The sequence below is a fragment of the Pseudorca crassidens genome, chromosome 1, assembly GCF_039906515.1.
Source record: "Pseudorca crassidens isolate mPseCra1 chromosome 1, mPseCra1.hap1, whole genome shotgun sequence".
NCBI classification, from domain to species: Eukaryota; Metazoa; Chordata; class Mammalia; order Artiodactyla; family Delphinidae; genus Pseudorca; species Pseudorca crassidens.
Genome location: NC_090296.1, coordinates 85,585,279 through 85,606,285, shown reverse-complemented (window position 1 = coordinate 85,606,285; position 21,007 = coordinate 85,585,279). Strand labels below are relative to the sequence as shown.

Here is a 21,007-nt window from a genome sequence, read left to right as displayed (position 1 = left end):
TGTGACTACACCTTGGCAACCAATAACCTAGCCCCTCCTGTATACTACAGCATCTCTCTTCATAAGGAAGCAAGCCCACTAGTATGAGAGTTCTGGCCTCAAGCATCATTTGAGGAAAATGAGGCAGGGAAGAGGCCCTATGAGAAAATAGCTGTCCTCAAAGTCAGGGATGGGGCCCCAAGTTCTGACAGGAACTTCAGTTCCAAATCCTCATGGCCCAAATGCCAATGAAATATAGTCCAAAAGACACACCAGTCCAGGTAAATGATTCTGGCTGGTGAGTTGGGACACAACTGCTACAGGCAGCTGGCAGCCTGATACATCCACAGTTCTAGGAACATCATGCACAATGAAAACTCAGAATTAAGACGAGGGTACCCACTTTGTACTCTGCAGTGATCTCCTCCACATCTGCAACACAGCCTAGAAGCAGGGAGAACACTCGAGTTGTGACCCAGCTTTTCCTTGGACAGGTGGAGAGTGTTGAGATGGGGGAAAGCCTACACCAACCTGAAAGAGAGTGTCATCTTTCCCCAGAAGCAAGGTTGCAGGAGGGCAGAATTACTACAGACACACTGCAAAGGAAGGCTTGAATACCCACCCCTCCCAACATGCACTAGGCAGGGCAGTACTGTATCCTCCTAAGAGAAAGAAGGAAAGCAAAATTATCCCTCACTGTAATGAGATAAAGGGATAACTTCATAATAGCCTATTCCCAAGAGAGAAGGAAAGAATAAAGCCAACTGTTTAAGAGCTCTTCTGGCTCTCATTAAAGTAGATGGAAAAAACAGGTGGCTCAGAGGCGACAGATGGGACTACTCGTTCATACTAGATAGAACAGTATTTTCCAACACGCGGATTGCAGCCTATTAATGGGATTTGAAATTGATTTAATGGGTTATGAATAACTAAAATAGAACAAAAAATAGATCTCATGGCATGTAGTAATAATGGTAAGTACTGAACGTGAAACTTTATTTCAGGGGTGTGTGTGGGTGTGTGTGTGTGTGTGTGTGTGTGTGTGTGTGTGTGTGTGCGCGCGCCCTGGGTCACAATGTAAAGTGTATTCCTTAATGTGAGTTGTTCTCAAAAATGTTTGAAAGTCACTGGGATGCTATGGGGGTCCTTAAAATCCATTAGGGAAGATGAATGACATACTACAAAGTAATCCAGTATGTGATGAGGGTCATAAGAAAGATATAAAGTGCTCAAAAAGGAGAAAGAGAGATGATTTCTGAACAGGATAAGGAAAGGGAAACAATGAAGCTTTCCTGGAAGACTAGATGGAATGTGGCCTGGTCAGTGAGGATAGGATTTTGACAGATGGAAATACAGAGAAATACAGAGAAAGGAATTCTCAGTAGAAGAAGTTGCATGAATGAGTTTGACAGAAGGAAACAACAGAGTAGGTGAGCCAACAGTGAAAGCAAGGATCTTTTGTAGGAGACTTAGGTCAGGAGAGGTAGACTCTCCTTAGGTCAGGAGAGGTAGACTATAACCAGACCGGGAAGGGCCTTGATTGCCAAACTAAGTGGGGTCATCTGGAGGCTCTGGGAAGCTACTGAAGGGTTTCGAACCAGGGACACAATCAAAGCTATGTTTGGTGATGATGTACATAAGACCCATAGCACAGGCAGGGAGCCCAATTAGGAGGCTATTACAACAGTTCAGGTGAGAGGTAATAAGGATCTAGACCAGCATGAAGATAGTGAGAGTAGAAAAGAAATAATGACAAAGAAAAAAGTGACAAAGCAAATAGAATTGGCAAGATGGGGCACCGTACAACTCTGGAGGAAAAAGAAGACTCAAATTTTGAACTTCAGAGATAGGGAACAAGGAGGTGCTATGAAAAGAAATGCTGCCATGATCAGGAAGAGGACCTGGGTCTGGACAAAGGGGGGAAGGATGGGAACCAATGATGTCGGTTTTAGACATGTTGAATCTAAGTCGCTTCAGGAATATTTAGTAGGAACCACAGAACATTCAACTTAGCAACATACACATGGAATTGATGCTTGGGAGAGAGGTGAGGACTAGAAATAGATATTTAAGAATTATTCACAGGGGCTTCCCTGGTGGCGCAGTGGTTGAGAGTCCGCCTGCCGATGCAGGGGACACGGGTTCGTGCCCCGGTCCGGGAAGATCCCACATGCCGCGGAGCGGCCGGGCCCATGAGCTATGGCCGCTGAGCCTGCGCGTCCGGAGCCTGTGCTCCGCAACGGGAGAGGCCACAACAGTGAGAGGCCCACATACTGCAAAAAAAAAAAAACCATTAAAAAAAAAAAAAAAAGAATTATTGACGGGGGCTTCCCTGGTGGCACAGTGGTTAAGAATCCGCCTGCCAATGCAGGGGACATGGGCTTGAGCCCTGGTCTGGGAAGATCCCACATGCCGCGGAGCAACTAAGCCAGGGTGCCACCACTACTGAGCCTGCACTCTAGAGCCCATGAGCCACAACTACTGAGCCCACGTGCCACAACTACTGAAGCCCACGGGCCTAGAGCCCGTGCTCCACAACAAGAGAAGCTGCAGCAATGAGAAGCCCGTGCACCACAACGAAGAGCAGTGCCCCCCGCTCTCCGCAACTAGAGAAAAGCCCGAGTGCAGCAAATGAATACCCAACACAGCCAAAAATAAAATAAATAATAAAATAAATAAATTTTTAAAAATCTATGGAAAGAAAAAGAATTATTCACAGAACTTCCTTGGTGGTCTAGTGGTTGAGAGTCCATCTTCCAATGCAGGGGACATGGGTTCGATCTCTGGTTGGGGAACTAAGACCCCACATGCCATGGGGCAACTAAGCCTGCGCGCCGCAGCTACTGAGCCTGCGCACCACAACCTGACAGCCTGCGTGCCGCAACTAGGGAGCCCGCGTGCCGCAACTACTGAGCCCACGCACTCTGAAGCCCGCGCGCCACAACTAGAGAGAAGCCTGCGCGCCACAATGAAAGATCCTGCGTGCCGCAACAAGACCTGATGCAGCCAAAACAATAATAATAATAAAAATAAATAAAATATTTTTTTAAAAAAAGAATTATTCACAAGGAGGTGAAAACCACCACTGAAAGTACAATGAGGCAGGAGAAGACAGAGGGAAGAGAGAGTGAGGCTGAGGACAGAAATGCGGCTGTAGCTATTTTTAGAGTATGGAGAAGATGAGGGCTCAGGCAGTTAGAAAGGGAGAAGGAGAACCAGGAAGCCTGTGAAGAGGAGAGTTCCCAGAAGGATGGGGTAGTCAATGTAAGTGCTAAAAAGAAGTGAAGAAGCAAGAAATGGACTCTCCAGAGTCCAAAGCCATCTGCAACATAGCACAGGGTCCCCAGCAGTCCCAACCCCCTAAACACATGATCTCAGGAACTCTAAGCAAGGCCTTCTAAACTCTTCTGGTACCTCTCTCTCCAGTCCCTAGATCTGACCAGCCCACAAGCTAGAGGAGAGACACCAGCCAATGAGAGATCCAGTGTGTGGAGCCAACACACACACAAGACAACAGCACTGCTAGAGAAGGGTTTCTTGTTGAGCCCACAGCATACACGATTCGAATCTGTTCTTGCTTTCTTAGTGCGAGGGACTACTACAGGGAGTCTGCAGTGGCAAGAAAGCAGCTGCTCCCTCGAGAGAGAAAACTAAGGGGCCAGAGCCACAAAAGGCCAGGGTCATCTAGGATTTAGCTGACCTCAAACTGGTAAAGAAACCCCAGCAACTGGGAGGAAGCCGATCTCTGTTTTGGTTGCCATGTTTTGTTGCCACCAATTTCTTTCTTCCCCCTTCTCCCCTTCTCTACTTCTTAATCCCACTCAATACAAGTTATAAATACCTGAGTTATAAGTCATTCCAGCCAAACTATGGGTTTGCTATTTCTATAAACAAGCATGTCACAGACCTGTCCGAGGCAGAGCCCCCTCTGCCTTTCCCTCCCTTCCTGCAGGTTAAGAATAACTATGCCTGTCTCTTGCCCACACACTACACTCGAATCTCACAAAGCAGATCCTCCACCAGATTCTGAGAACTGCCACTTATGCAAAAGCCACAGAGGAAGCCAAGGCCAGGAGGCTTTGTGCAGAGACTTAGCCAGCTGGGCAGAGACCCAGTGACCAGCCCTGGGAGGGGGGAGGGGGAAGCGGGTATCATGCCCAAGCTCACTCACTCCTGCTCCTTCAGAGACCAAAGTGCCATCTGGTCAGAGGCAGGAAGAGACACAATGGCCACTCCAAAACTGTACAACAGACCTTGCCTCTCTACTCTGCTCCTGGTTTCTGGGGCTGATTTGTGGTTCTACTTTCTATACCATGAAGTCTCTCAGAAACAAATAACTTCCAGTATGACAGAAAAACCAAGTTCCCTCACTAGAGATCAAGATTTGTTGGAGTTGAGCCAATTCTGCTGTGCTGAGATTAAAATAGCCTTAGCTTCTAAGGAAGGTGAGTCTGCCACTGCTTGGGAAGAGGTGACCTTAGAGATCCTTTAGCATAAGCCCCTGGAGACTAGAGAACAGAGGTTCCCAATTCCGGCTGATCAATAGAATTACTCAGAGGACTTAACAAGTTTTTTTCAGATAGCAGTCCCTACCCTATACCCATCCCCTGCCTCTGCAAGATTCTTGATCAACAGCTATGGAGCGGGCTTCAAGAATCTGCATATTAAAGCTCTCCTGGGCTTCCCTGGTGGCGCAGTGGTTGAAAGTCCGCCTGCCGATGCAGGGGACATGGGTTCGTGCCCCAGTCCAGGGCCCCGGGATCTCCCACATGCCGCAGAGCGGCTGGGCCCGTAAGCCACGGCTGCTGAGCCTGCGCGTCCGGAGCCTGTGCTCCGCAATGGGAGAGGCCACAACAGTGAGAGGCAAAAGCTCTCCAGGTGGTTCTAGTGATTAATCAGGTGGGGAACTATTCAATTAAAGCATTTTGCCTTTTTATTTCCAAATTTCAACCCCTCCTGGGACTAGGGAGAAAACAATGCTCTGAGTATTCTTACAAGAATACCCACACCCATGGGCTGCAAAAGGTCTTGGGCAGAGAGAGGATCTACAGCCATAATAGATACCATTTATTGAATGTGTACTCTGCGCCAAGAACTGTGCTAAACGCTTTGTAAGACCATCTCATTGAATACTCTTGACAACTTTATAAAGGACTAGTATTATTTCCATTTTAGTTATGAAGGAGTCAAGTAAGTAGTCAGTGGAAGAACCAGGATTCAAACCTAAGTCTGTCTGGTTCCAGAAACCATGGTGACCAAGGAGGGAGTTCAGGTTCTCCAAAACCACCAGAATGTTGCAGTTTCTGAAAGAGCACACAGGGAAGTCACCAAGCCATCATGGAGGCATCAGGGACAGGTCTGAGAACCAAGGTAGAAGGCAAAGGGCACAGGATGAAGTAGAGGGGCAACAGGGTTCTCTCCTCCTAGCGTTAATGTTTTTTAAAAAGTAGCAGGTCTTATCAGTAGCTTAAATGGGTCTAAAAATGCGTTCTGACCTCTCCTCACAGAGATGGTTGCAGAGAAAGAGTAACAGAGGGTCTTCCAATGTCAGAGTACCCCACCTGGTCAGAGCATGCTCACATCCAGCTGGCATTAGAACCTACAGTCAACACAGACAGCTGACACCCATTTCCAAGGCAACTAAAACTACAGTGTTAGAAGCAGGGGATTATGATTTCATGTGCAGATGGAGGAAGAGGCATCAGGATGGCATCAGACCTCAAACCAGAAGGGAGCCAATGAGAGGCCTCTAGCCAAAGGACTCAATTATAATACAGCCAACAGCGGGCACCCAAGTCCAAACAGCAGCTTGAATAACACAGTGCCTGGTATAAAGCAGGTACTCCTACCCTCCCTTTCTCTTCCAGTTATCAGAAAGGCAAGGATAGGAGACATCTCAATTTAAGCAACCAGAATAAAGGAAAAAAAATTTTTTTCCTCTCTAAGGTCAGTCCTTGCTATACCAAGACCAGAACCACAAACAAAGCTTTATGACCTAAAAATCTGATCATCAAGAAAGGTCTAATTCTTCCTCATTCACCACCTCTACATGCCTGAGTTTTCTTAATCTCTTGGTTTCCAAACTTTGTAACCAGGGAGAATACTAACTGTTCCTTATCTGGACTAAGTGTGCAAAGTGAATGTGTGTTCTGGGAAAAGGGGAGTGGAGCAGACTCTCAGTGTTCCTGCAATCATGCCAACTTGTTCCATGAGACTCTCCTAGAAGAAGGAAGTTCTCTTCAATGTGTTATTCTCTATAAAATTCTCATTTCCTTTCCATTCCTAACGCCAACACCCTGGTTGAGGCCTTTGGCACCATATTCCTGGATACAGCAATGGCTTTCTAATCAAGCTCCTTACTGTAGACCCTGCCCTCCCCTCCCCAACCCATTAGAATAATCTTTCCATAGTACAGCTATGATCATGTCCCTCACCTGCTCAAAAACTTTCAATGGCTCCTTAATGCCAACTAAATAAATTATAAATGTCTTAGCCTAGCATCCATCTGTCAATGGGCCCTATCATTCTTCTAATTCTATTTCCTTCTACTCACCATATGAATGATGTGCTTTTGTCAATCTGGATTATTCATTATTCTGGAAAGGAGCTCTGGGGCTTTTGTTTATATTCTTCTGCCTGGAATGCCCTTCCCTTCCACCATCCCATACTGAAACCCTACCCCTTCCTTCAAGAACCAGCTCAAATATCACATCCCCTATGATTCTTTCTGTGATCAACCTGGCCAGAAGTGACTCCTCCCTCCTTGGAATTCTTACAGCAGCACTTAATTTTCATCATTCACACGACATGTGTTACTTAGTACCTTGTACAGAAGTTCTTTAAGGATCTGTCTTATCTCTCCTGCTACTCTATAATCTCCTGTAAGGCAGAGGCTGTATCTCATACAACTCTATGCTTATAGCACAGCACACAATGTTTAATACAGTATATTTGTTGAATCCATTTTTAATACTTTAAAAATATTTGTGAATATTCTTTGGTGCATCTTACTTAGTAAATTCTTTAACCTCCTAGAGAATTCTCCATCTATCATAGCCAAACCTAGAAGCTGGAGCAGGAAGCAGGATTCTGATGCCTTTCCAGAAAGATTGGTGAAGGTCTGAATGGAATAATCCATGTGCCTTGCATGATTACAAACCAAACAGTTTTACCCCTGACTTTAGTAAATACATGCATGGCATGGCTCTTCATAAATCTGACTTAAATTATAATTAACGAGTAAGTCCAAAAAGATTGAGATAATTTTTGTTTAATAAAAGTAACAATACTATTATTTAAAAAGAGCTTTACCTGTCCTTTTTAATCAGAAATGAATGGAGCTATAAGTAGTTATTCTGGATGTTAGAATTATGAATGACCTGTTTTCTTCTTTATGTTTCTCTATATGGTGTAAAAAACTCTTTTCAGAAAGCACATGTACTTCAGAAAGTATAAAAAGACATTTTATTTACCAAAGCTAACCAAGGAAATATTTTTGAGTATCAGAAATGAATTATCTCGGGACTTCCCTGGTGGTCCAGTGGCTAAGACTCCACGCTCCCAATGCAGGGGGCCCAGGTTCGATCCCTGGTCGGGGAACTAGAATCCCACATGCATGCCGCAACTAAAGATTCCTCATGCCGCAACTAAAGAGCCTGCATGCAGCAACGAAGATCTCACGTGCCGCAACTAAGACCCAGCACAGCCTAAATAAATAAATATTTTTTTTAAAAAAGAAATGAATTATTTCAAATTCAAGAAGTTAATGATGAATTTGTGAGAAAATATTTTTATGTCCTATTATTACTAAAAAAACAAAGTTTATTATACCAGATATATTTTCCAACATTTGTACACAACTTCTTTAATAAAATGAGTATACAGATTTTTAAATTTAAACATTTTAGATTTAAATATGAAATACACATGTTTAAATTGGAGAGACTTTTATCTTTACTATTTTTTTTCTACTTACAAAAATAACACACACTCATCGTAAAAAATTCCAACATTACAGAAATATAGAAATGTAGATAGTGAATGTCCACCATAATCTACTATCCCTCCCTGAGGTAACCAATTTTAACAACAGTTTGGTATTTATAGCCTCACAATTTTTTCTATGCATATACTAACATACATGTTTTAACAAAATATAAATAATCATTAACATAAAAACTGTTATACAGTTTGCTTTTTGTCACTTAATAGATCTTGTATACCCTCTCATATCAGTATATATAGATTGAACTCATTCTTTTCAACCAGTACAAGGTATTTCATTTATGGATGTACACCAATCTCCCATTGATGGTTACTTGGATTACTTCAAAGATTTCACTACTGTGAATAACGCTCCCCAACAACAGAAAAATTCAGTTATATACACTTTTGTGTGGTGTAAGTGTTTGCATAGAATAAACTCCCAGAATTATAACTGTTAAATCAAAAGATATATGTAAATTTTTCTTCTAATGGATATTACCAAGTTGTCCTCTAAAAAGGTTAGATCAATGTCTGCTTTCACTAACAGCAGAAGGGTATGAGTGCACTTGTTTCCCCACATCTTCATATATTTTCTTTAAGGAAAAATTATTTAAATAGAATATTTCACTCTCATCCAAACATTAGAAACATAAAACAATGGGTCATAAAATTAATGCGTTTCACTCTGCCTTTAAATTCTTAGTCTGAAAGGAAGCTCTAAGACTAATTCACTTCCCAAATTATTTCCCAGTATAAATGAATTAGCCCCAAAAGAAGAAAAAAAGTTATATTTATTTCTACAGAAGCTACTGCTGTTAAGAAGCATGCTTACTGGGCTTCCCTGGTGGCGCAGTGATTGAGAGTCCGCCTGCCGATGCAGGGGACACGGGTTCGTGCCCCAGTCCGGGAAGATCCCACATGCCACGGAGCAGCTGGGCCCATGAGCCATGGTCGCTGAGCCTGTGCTCCGCAACGGGAGAGGCCACAACAGTGAGAGGCCCGCGTACCGCAAACAAAACAAAACAAAACAAAAAAGCATGCTTACTACTCCAGTGATTTCCAATCAGACACAGTAAATTAGGACTCCCCCCACTCCTGGTTCACTAGCTTGCCTTTTTTAATTCCCCAAAATCATATCCATAACCCTGAAATAAGTTACACAGTAGTTAGTATCAAAAAGAATATTTGCTAAATCTTTCTTTTGGTCAGTAGTTAAAGTATAGTTGATACAAGTTAATATTGGCAAGAAAAAGGGGCTGAAGATAGGTCACAATAAAAAGCTGCACAGGGAGGATGATTCAGTGTTGGAACAGAAGAGGTTGAACCTGCAAAAAAAGGACTTCTCACAAATGGAAACTTGAAGGAATAAAATCTTGCCAGCAAATTAGAAGAAAACTCCTGGATATTCTAGAAATCTGTGGACCCTGATAATATTAGAAACCCCTTAATAGCTGTAAACTTATTTAGATCTTACAATGTGCTTTCACATTCATTAAATCTCATTGAATCCTCACAACAGCCCTGGGAGAAGTGAGGAAGCTGTCCCACCAGCCCCCACTACACACACACACACACACACACACACACACACACACACACACACACACACACACACACACACACACACACACACACACACACACACACACACACACACACACACACTCAGCATGGCTACTTAAAGTATGGCCCAAGGAAGAGCAGCATGGGCGTCACTTGGGAGCCTGGTAGTAATGCAGAGTCTCGGGGTGGGTCTGAATCTCAGTCTGCATTTTAACAGGACCACTGGCCTCTTGCCCCCACCCACTAATCTGTCTACACCTCAACTCAGAGAAGCCCTGTTCACCAGCCAACTATGAGGGAAAGTCTCTACCACAGCTGCTGTGGAGGCCTCCAAAGGGAGACCAAAGCAGACTGGGGAAGGAAGGACAGCATAAGGAGAAAGGGCATGTTCAGAAAAGTCAGCAGCAGGTTATTAGGTCATACGAAAACCATCATGGTGTACGAAGATACTGTGCTTTCCCAAATAGAAGCTGACCAATAGTGTCAGGGTACCAGAGGCAAGCCTGCAGCCTGCCCGTTGCATGTTTAGTCCTGACAAGCAGCTGCTTGCTTTTCTCTAGGCAGTAGCTGAGTGATGGCAAGAGTCAAGAGTTCTGAGCATGCTCCGAGCTCCTCCCCCATGATCACAAACTAGCTTGGGGCTTCCTCTCCTCAGGACTAACTGGGGCAGCTGCAGGAAAGCATGCATTAAGATCCCACGCTTTTGCAACCATAATGTTATCACTGTTGCCTATTTCAGGAAATAAATCAAAATAATACAAGTTTGAGATCAGGTGAGGCAAGGCACTTGCTCAAGGAACTTAGCAACCCCAGAGCCCACCCAGCCAAACAGAGTCAGGTGGGCAAATGACCTCATTTTCATGTTCCCTGAGCCCCAACTGTCATCATCCAGGTCAGCCCTGGCACAGGGTATTTTAGATCCAGCTTCTTTCACAGAAAACAGGCATTTCAACTCAGTGACTCTCCACAGCTTCAAAGATAAGGTCAGTTGTGCGTAGGGACAGCCACAGAGGTAACAAAGAGGTGGAGAATGGGGATGAAGAAGGAGAGATTTGGGGTAGGTGGCACTAACAAGCAGTCAGGAGTGTGAGCTACACAATCAACCGCCAACTAAGAGCAGAACAGTTTAAAGCCTCATGATACCCACACACAAAAACAACCGAGGCATCTGTTGGTCTCCACTTCACTCCCCCACCTCACTCCAACTCCAAGAGAGAAGCAGTAACTGCTTGTGGCTTATGGTCATCTGGAACCACACAGCTGTGCCCTGTCAACTTGACATTCACGTACCCACAGAACCACGAGCTGTACAGTTCCTAACAGTACCATAGAATGAGAAGTTGGGATACAGTTCATGAAATCTGGAGTTGGGAGTGGGAAGAGGAGCAAGGATGCAAGGGACAAGGGTTACTGAATGATGGTTCTAAAATAACGTTCTAAGAAGTTCACTAAATTAACTTTTATGGGGAATATTGGGGGGAAAGTATATTTTTTAAGGTACTGCCCTTTTCCAAGCTGATCGCAGACGTGACTCTTGGCTATAGCAATACTGGGCATACTTCTGTGCTCAGTGTCATGTTTTGCACATGAAGACTCCCTGGGAGGAGTACAGGATAAAGATTAAGAGCAGGCTTTGGAGTTAAGATAGCCAAGATTTGAATCCCAGCTCAGTCATCTACTGGCTATATAACCACCTCTCTGAGCATCAGTTTCCTTATTTATGAAATGGGGATAGTAATAGTACTTATAGTAGGGTGGTGTGAAACTTAAATGAGATAATATACGTACATGCTTAAGCACAGTACACAGCAAAAAACTCAATAAATGTTAGTCATTATTACCACTACAAATATTATTTCTAGTATTATTATTGTAAGATAAAGACAGGAAGCACTGACAACAAAGGCTGGAAAGGGGTGGTTCCAATAAGCATACTACCTGGAAATGTTGAATAGCACAAATCTATAATGGATAGAGAAGAAGAAACTTGAAAAGGACAAATAGTCAAGATCAAGTCCTTGAGTATTTTAATTTTTAACAATAAAATCATCTTAATTACATAAGACAAAAATCTCATCTCACCTTAATGACACCATTAGCATCACATCCTTCAGAAACTTGGCAGTGTTCTATTTCTTGACTTGGGTGGTGGTTATGTGAGCAATCATTTTATAATTATTCACAATACCAGGTTATATTATTATATTTCATAAACTTTTCAATGTCCGTTATATTTCACAATTTTTTTAAGTTTCGTTTTTAAGTGCAAGCACCTTTAATGGGTCAGCTGAACTCACGGGGAAATGACCAGAAGCACCACTAAAGGAACAAAGAAAGCAAAGACAGAGGAGAGGTATGACGGGAAGTCAGAAACTTAGTGAGCTCAGCACAAGTGAGAAGCAATGTTCAAACCCAGAAGAACCTGAGGAATTTCTTCTCAGGATTCCTCCAAAAGAGAATGTGACAAAGTGGGGAAAAAAACAAAATAAAACAGCCACGTGGTCTCACAAAGTGTTGTTCCAAGATCTCCCACTACATTTAAATCTCAACTATGAATGAAGGGGCAGGGAAGGGAAAGTATCTTTAGCTCCATTCCAGGTTTAGGGGGGGAAATAAAGTGTATAAATTTAAAAATCTAACCTAAAAAGAGACTGTTTTATAGACTAGGGAAACAACACATAGAGCATTACAAACATTCTCTGTGATAAAATGAGAGAGGGTGGAATTCACTCCCTAGAAGTCTAAGAGGAGATATCCATAATATGAACTCATTCTTCTGTAAGCATCCTTCAAAACCAGAGGAAAATGCTCTGGCCAATTAAGAAGCACTGTGAACTTGCTGATACAACAGTTAGGAGGAAGGAAACCAAGATTTGGAAAATCTGAACAACCAAAAATACCAACCCTAAAGATCTACACTGCCCAATCTGTCTGCCACACTCACTTTATTTCTTGCCCTCCTTCTACCCCCCATTTTTTAAAAAGAGGTAACAGAAGTTAAAGTAAAATCCACAATGTGGATTTGATTCAGTAAACTTCCAAACAGATGGGCAGCTCTCACTCCACACCTCTACTGAGAACTGATGTGAAAGAAAGCTGACAGAAACCTGGCCCTGTCCTGCATTAAACAACAGAGCCCAGAGGAGAGGCTTAGCTTGTAGCAGTGGGAATGTGATTCATAATATAACAAATCCTACTGAAAACACTGTAGCTTTTTTTCCTATCAACAGGGCAGTCTGGACATGAAGTAAAAACCAACAGATACTCTGAGAACAACAGTGGGACAGACCATGTTCCCAGAGAAGCTTAGTTTGAATAAACATAGTCCCAAATTTCAAGCCCTAGACTGTTTTCCAAACAAAGAGGCAGTGATAACAGCCACAAGTCCAACTTGAGACTCAGGGGGTTGACAGAGAGGTTATAGAGGTCAGGCTGAAGCCTCATTTCTATGAATGTTTTTTCATTAGTCAAGAAATGAAAACATACAGATAACAAACAGAAGAGAGAAGTGAAGTCAGAGAAATACCAATGGCCCCAAAGACAGTCAAAATACTAGCAAGAAAGAAGACAGTGACTCAAACAGATCCAAAAGGGGAAACTTGCCCTAAATTACAAGCTGAGAGAGGGAAAAGAAACTTGGAAAGCAGCAGTACTGTTAGACTCTGAAATAAGTGAGGCCAAATGGATGAGGGCAGGCTTTGCAAGACAACTTAAAGCCTGAAGAGGCTGGGCTATTTTAGACAGCAAAGCAAGAGGTGTTGGGCTGCAGAGAGAAGAATCCTCTCTCTCCAGTGAGACTTACTTTGAAGGCTGAGGGCAGCTGCAGGCACCGGAAGGAAAAGGAAATGGAGATCAAAGGAACAAGACCAGAACACCTCACACTTTTCCCTGTACACCATCTGTTCTGAGGAGCTCAAGACACTTCACAAGCCTTAACTGAAGACTATATCATAGACAGAAAACTCAACAAGAACTTGCCCAAGTTCACTCACAAAGACAGGTGAGGGGCAGGGCTGCTGGCCACAGAGGCCTCTACTCTCAGTCATCCATTCTAAGTGGGGAGCCCAGAGAGTATGTATTACACACTAAAAACTCTTGGTTGCTATGAGTCCCAAGGGCAGTGGGTAGTGGAATGGTGACAAAAAAACTGGCTAGGACTCAGGGATATTATCATAAAGTTTTCCTATTTCTGCCCGCAAGGGAAATTCCTGCTGATCTAAGTAAGGCAATGACCATCTCCTTACATCTTACCCTACAACAGGGCACTTCTCTCAGATCTATCCCTGATACAGCAGTTTAACAGAGCAATCAGTCCAGAAGATACAATGGAGATTAAACAAACTACTCAAGGAGAAGAGTATACTTACTGGACTAGCTTTATATATTCTCAAGAAGCCTCAATGAGGACTTGGGTATGAAGTCAACAGATTTCAGGGTGGGCTGAAACCAGCAGTGGGCTTCTGGTGGAACTTAATATATACACAACTAACAAACTCTACCCCCAGAGGTTCCGATTCCATATAGATAGGATGGGGCCCAGGAATGCGTATTTTTTAAAAAGTTGCACAGGTATTCTGATGTCTTACTGCCCTCCTGACCTCTCCCCCAAGTTGAGCGCCATCAAGCTAGAGCCAGCCAGTGATCCATAAATGCTTTGAAAAAAGGATTTCCCTGGTGGCACAGTGGTTAAGAATCCGCCTGCCAATGCAGGGCACACAGGTTCGAGAAGATCCCACATGCGGCAGAGCAAATAAGCCCACGCACCACGACTACTGAGCCTGCGCTCTAAAGCCCGCGAGCCACAACTACTGAAGCCTGCACGCCTAGAGCCCGTGCTCCACAACACGAGAAGCCACCGCGATGAGAAGCCCATGCACCGAAGAGTAGCCCCAGCTCACCACAGCTAGAGAAAGCCCGCGTGCAGCAACGAAGACCCAACGCAGCCAAAAATAAATAAGTAAATAAATAAATTTATATTTTAAAAAACTGAATATGACTCCTCACTGCCAAATAGGCATAATAAAGAGTCTCAATACTAATACCTGGGCTCAAACACTAATCCAAAGCTGAAATTAGATTACTGCCACTTTTTTCTTCTCTATGAAACTCACCTACACAAATTCTTCTTACAGCCACATACTAAAAGGCTCAAAGCACTACCATACAATCAGGCCGGAGAAACACTGGGGGAAGAAATGGTGGGGGGGGAGGATATGAATTAGACTTATATTCATAAAAACTGAGAACTAGAAGAAAGTTGCAGTCACCTTGTCCATCGTTTCCAAAGGGATAACATATAACTCGGATTGTATTAATGGTTATTAATAAGGAAGAAGATTTCAAAACCTCCCTCACTCATTTTTTCAAAACCTAACAACCCTCCAGCACAGGCAATCCTTTTGTATCCCTAATTTAAATCTTGCCTGCTTGGCTTCAGTCCATTTCTGTTCTTTGTTAAAATGAAAAACAACCCAGCTCCTTCCACATAAAAATCTTTCAGAAACTTAAGAAAAGAGGGGGAGGGTTAGCTATCAAGAGCACACACATTTGCTTCTTAAAGAAAACACAGTTCAACTGAGATGAGAGAAAGAACTGACAATTGCACAGGATTTGAAGTTGAAGAGTGTTTACAACTGATAACTTTGAGTTACACTTCATCAAGACTCAGCAGATCTGGCATAAAACCTCAAATTACTCTTTTCCAATTCTATTACACTGCAGAGACTTCCTTCCCTCCCTTAGAGAAAGTTTAATACAAACCTCAGCTGTCATCTACTCTCTCTAATAACTTAAATCCCCATCTCTACTGACTCTCACTTTGGCTTTTAACCATATTTTAACCATAGTTTTAACTAGGTCTCTCCTGAATTAAAAAGCCTTTAATGAGCACTACTTTCCTTTCTCGCTAATGCCCTTCACACCTAAATAGGCTACATCTCTATTTCTTTTTTTCACATTTTATTCTTCCTAATTTTGATTTCTCTTCTAAAGAGGTCACAAACTCCTCCTGATCATTTTTGCTATTCTTATGGAATTTCAAGTTTATCCCCACTATATTTGACATCTTTAAATTGTTCTCATTCATTCATTCATTTAGTATTTAGCGCATTCCTTACACTGTACTACACAGTGTGATGTAAAGGAAATAAAGAACATGGCTCTGACCTTAGGAAATGAAGACATACATAAAAGAACAATTAGAGATTGGTTCCAAGGTAGTAGGGCTAGTCAGAGAAGGCCCTGTGGCTCCAGTAAATATAGAGTTGGATCTAAAAATAAGTGGAGAATTTGGTGAAAAGCCTACTTTAGACAGCAGGAACAGTTATGATTCAAAGCAGCAGGCCATATGAGGTTAAGAGCTGCAGAAAGGCCCTCTGTCGCTTCCTTCTTTGTCCCCATCCCACACAAAAGGCATATGTCTTTTGGTCTTCAAATTTTGTTTCAGAGTTATTTATCCATGAAGCACAAACTCTCTGACTGTTACCACAGCTACCACATATTAGAGCAACTCACAAAGCCTTGTACACCAGGTCTTAATGTTGGTTACCACAAGGCAGGCTTTTAGAATCATCTCAGGTAGAGCCTTCAGTAAGGAGTGTGGGGAGTCAGGCATCTGCAAGGTCCGAGGCACACAAAGGCAGCTACTACTTTGGGTGCTAAAGATATGCACCAGCACTCTTGCTCTGTCAGACTGTTCAAGAGTCATTCAACTTTAGCTAAGTATTTCCTTCATTCACAGCTCTAGGACAAACAAAGCCATTTAAAGCAGTCTGAAGCACTGAATTCCTATTTGAAGCAGGGATGTTTCATGGTGATGCCAAGGATTCCTTTTTTCACTGTTTTCCTTGAGAGCTTCTCTTCTTCTCTTGCCTCAGGACTCATAGTTCGAGCATCCCTTCCTCTGTGAAGTTTTTTCTAATCCCCCTAAGCTGATTTAGTTTCCCTCCCCTGTGCTGCCATTAACACCTTTATACATACTTCTAGGACAGCATTTACCACACCATGTTGTAATTATTTGTTTACATGTCTGACAGCCACAAGCTCTTTGATGGCAAGGATATGATGTTTTATTCATTGCTGATTCTACACATAATAGGCACACAATAAACGTTTGTAGAATGCATTAATGATGAACGACATGGTAAATTTTAAAGAATGGTAACCGTACCATCCGGTTACAATAAGCATTAATACTGAAGACTAAACTCCCATCATACATTTCTATTACCTATACCATTCTTGTTCAGAAAAAGAGACCAAAGAGACACGAAGATGGCTCTAATGGTGCTGGTCATTGCCAAGTTACCAGCCAAGAATATGAGAGCTTACAGTACTAAGAATGATCCAACACAACAAATGAGTGAATGGAGCCAAATCTAAGACAGTGTCTATGTTTCAGGCTCATTCTCCTGCCTCTGGAGACTATGAACAATGATTAATAAGAGCACTCGGACAAGTCACTATCTCCACAGCCATGGAACCTTGCGCCCAATTTTGATTCCTGTTGAATGAAATATACAGCAAAGGTGTTCACCTTCTGACCAAATCCAAGTAAGGTTTTGCTAAGGGACAGGGATCTGAGTTAAGTCCTCCCAGAACTCTGCCATGCTGTACATTAGCATTCTAAATCATTCCTCATTGGGTTTACTCATCTCTGAAGAGATACAGGCAAGGCAACAAAATGCTGCTGTCTCAAATGTCTCTCCCTGTAGCAATCCTGCACTACACAAGGCTACTGTGTTTACAGGCTGCTTATAAGACACAAAAGCCTAATCTGATCCTGTGGCAACAAGGCCCCAGGTTCCCTCAGGAATTAAATAAATTAGTCTACTTTTGTATTCCCAAACTTGCGGGGCTCTACAAAGTTCAAAAAGCATAAACATCTACACCCAGACATGGGAGGGGACGGAAAGGGACTTGGTCTCTGAGGAACTTCTGCAGCAGGGTGAGATATAGTGAATGAGATAAGCAATGTTCAAGAGCAAACCAGAATTGCTTGGCTGGCAGATATTTGGCCCCTTGCATGTTACCATTCCTAAAAAGCCAAGAAACTCCAGTTAAATTAATTCAGGTCTCTTGAATAGATAAGTAAATTTGTTTTGACACCAGGGAAGAGCATTTACCTAGCCGATTCCTCCGACTAGGTGTTTTAGCATATTTCTTTCTGCTACCTCTGTCTTACATAACCCCAGCTGTGACACTAACACTTGCGGCTACATTAGTGGCAGCTTAGCCCTTCACAGGATATGTGGTCCCACTACCCTCTTCCAAGAAGGAAAACTGAGTCACAGCATATCAACTGGCTTCCCCAAGCACAGACTTAGTTTGTAGTGAGGCCACAACTGAACCCGGGTTGCCTTCCTCATGTTCTTCCCTTTTCATAGATGAATCTCAGCATGCTCATCCCTGCTTGCTCATTGCTTTCTTGAGGGGCAGAGATGGGCACACTTGGTCCTTCAGAGCCAAAGTGAGCTGCTAGTTCTCCTCCTTCCCAAGAAAGAGTAAGGTAAAAGATGTACATGGCGCAGAGGAGGGTAGGGGAGGAAAGGGGTGCCTCCCAATACTAGGACTCACCTTGGAGCTGAGGTCCTCTCGCCGGTTTCCTGCCTTACTCCTGCGTAATTTGATGGATGGGGATCGCAGAAGGTTCTTGATCCGGCTGGTAATGGTTGACCCTTCCACAGCCATCATGATGAGGAGCCCCCCGGGACACTTCCTGGCGCAATCTTAGGACTTGTCTCAACAGCGGCACTGCTTTCCCACTCCACAGGGCCTTCCAGTATGCCCTCTCACTGACCTGAGATGTTAGAAGACACCTTACCTTCCGCCTAGCCGTGTCTGCAGCTCTTATCTCTAGGTACTGCCCTCTCCCTTCGCCTGATCCCCACCTTCAAGCCCAGTGCTGTTTCTTACAACGCCTGAAGGACAGACTCTTGTAAACGGGGGCTAAAAAGCCTGAGCTGCGAAGAAACGCCAGGGCCACACCTGCCAGAGGCGTTCAACTGAAAGGATGGGATGGGCCCTAGAAGGGCTAGTGGCCGGTCTGATTCCCGTTAATTCCCAACTGTTCTCATGGCATCTGCAGTGTCCAAAGAAGGAGGCCGCCGAGGCCACCGAGGAGTCCCACGGGATCCTTCAGCACCTGCGCTGGCGGCCGCAGGGACACTCAGCGTGGCGGGGCTCGCTGTGGCCCTGCAACCCGTTCTGCCACGGGAGCCTCCCTCCCCCACCCACGACCCTCCCGAGCTCGCTCTCGGCCAGCCGCAGGAGCCCTAAACCTTCCACTTTCCGCTCCCTCAGAAGCCCCTGCTACTCGCCAGCGCCCCCACTCGGGGCCAGCCTCACCAGCCCCGGGCCGCGCGGGCCGCCCGGCTCGCAGCTCCCTCAGGCATCGCGCTCAGCGATTTCAGCTCCGCGGCGGCAGCGGCAGCAACAGCTATGGTGGCACGAGCGGCTCAAAACGCGAACTACCGCCTGGGCTCAGCTACGAGCTGGGTAGGAGGAGCAGAGGCTAGGGGGAGCGGTCTCTACGCAGGGGGGCGTTCCCAGAGTGGACGAGTACTGCTTATAGGGGCGGAGCCAATGAAAGGGTCTAGGAAGTAGAGGGCAAGGGACTTGCGAACCACGGATTCCGCACAATGCAGTCGCGAGTATGGTTGCTAGAGGAAGGTCGGCAGAACACGGCTTCAGAACTGAGAAAACCAAGCCTTTTATGGTATTATCAGGCCCGGTCCCCCAGATAAGTGCACTTTCCAGAGCCCCAACAAAACGGTAACCACGCCCCCAGGGTGCTACGGTAGGCATTTGATAGACCCGAGGGACCAGAGCTGAAACTAACTCCAAGCTCAGAATTACAAGACTTGGGTACAGCCATAAGGTCTGTTCCCAAGCGCTGGGATTTAAAACGGATATAAGATTCTGCTCGCCACCTGTCCGGCGCGTTGACCTACGTGGAAATGACTCTCCTGAGTAACTCTTTCGATCGCCGAGAAGTATATTGAACTAGGCAACCTGATTGGCCGTGATGGAAGAAAGAGGAGGGAGCTTAGGCAGGAAGGGAGGCGGGGTGTCAGGTCACTGTGCCTATGGATCTGTTTCATGGATTCCTTAGCCTCCAATGTTCCATTGTGTTCTCATCCAGAGTTAACCAGGACTTTGTTGCTCCAGATATTTTCCATGTTCCTGTCAAAATTTACTCATGAAACCTTTTCCGTAGTACAGTTACTTTGGCGAGATCAATGCCAAGCTTGCTGTCACTGGATTCCGTGGTATAGTTTTTCTAGCTCATGGGCGGGGTGTGGGGGATGGCAGAGCGTGCACAGAAATACCTTTACATATTATTTCATACGTGTTTCAGTCTAAGATTATTTTCTAGGAGCCTTTCTGCCTCATTGCTATTTAGAGAAATTACCTTACAAAAAGGTTAACCTATGCCAAAACACTTCGGCTCCAGAGAAATAGTACACTGATACATCTCTCATCCGACCCAGACAGATCCTTGGAACCCCTGGGGGAGATGACCTGTTAGCAACAGGGAAGGACTCCTAAACCCATTGCTGTGAGTGGGTCTTGTACAGCCAAGTGGCAAAACAGGTATATTCTTGTGTGTATTGTAGCAGGTATTAAAAATGAGAACTGTAAAGCTAACAAGTCGACACAAAGATCAGCGAAGTCACCTCCTGGGAAGACCAACTGGTAATAGCTACAGTAAGAAATAGGGGGTTGGTTCCTTCAACTCCTTGCTAGTCTGTGATTTTACCTCCATTGGGTGTGAGGTGGGGAGGCGGGGGAGAAGGAACCAATATAACACTGTTAATAAAGGGTGCCACCTGGTGTCCTTACTTGTGTGCTGCATTCCCTAGCAACTGCCATCTCCACCCACTAGAGTTGTCCCTAATTCTCTCCAGATAATTTTTGTGTCCACTAGTAGCTTTCTCACTTACATAACCACTCATGGCCAGGAAATGGGTTTACAGAATGTCATTGGTCATATCCTGTACAAAGCTACCTTGGTTTATCCTCTTAGAGAAAATGTTCCCCAAATTACTCCCATCTGAAGCTGAAATTGCAGAGACAATACAAGCTCCTGTTTTCATTGTCAAAGATGACCTAGGTGATAAGCAACTGAGAACAGTGTCATTAAGAGATTTCTTAAGTCTAGAATCTGGATACTTCCAGTATAGGATCAAAATCACGTATTTTTAATTCTTCACAATTTAGTCCAAACTTCACCATCTAGGATACATAGCTTGTAGCCTTTTAAGTGCCAATATGGGAATACACTGTAAGATGAGAAAATAATAATCCCAGGTCCAATGTGAACAGGATTATTCCCTTTTATCCAAATAAAATAATTGCTACCCCACCCTCCAAAATGCAGCTGACCCTTACATACATATTTCACTGTTCGTGTGCTATTTCACTTTTTATTCTGCTTGTCTATGTCCTCAATATGTATACATGGTTGTCAGATTCTAAA

General features: G+C 44.0%; 1 protein-coding gene across 3 annotated transcripts in view; it reads right to left on the bottom strand.

Moving 5' to 3' along the window:
• Nucleotides 1-21,006, bottom strand: part of MAPKBP1 (mitogen-activated protein kinase binding protein 1) — a 54,000-nt gene extending 32,994 nt beyond the window's left edge. For all 3 annotated transcript variants that reach the window (XM_067744133.1, XM_067744123.1, XM_067744142.1), the window contains exons 1-2: nt 18,874-21,006; nt 18,103-18,325 (exon numbers count right to left, since the gene is read on the bottom strand). In XM_067744133.1, coding sequence (XP_067600234.1) covers nt 18,103-18,219 — 117 coding nt within the window. In that variant the 5' untranslated portion in view covers nt 18,220-18,325; nt 18,874-21,006. The remainder of the gene's footprint in view (nt 1-18,102; nt 18,326-18,873) is intronic.
• Between the last annotated feature and the right edge of the window lies 1 nt (nt 21,007).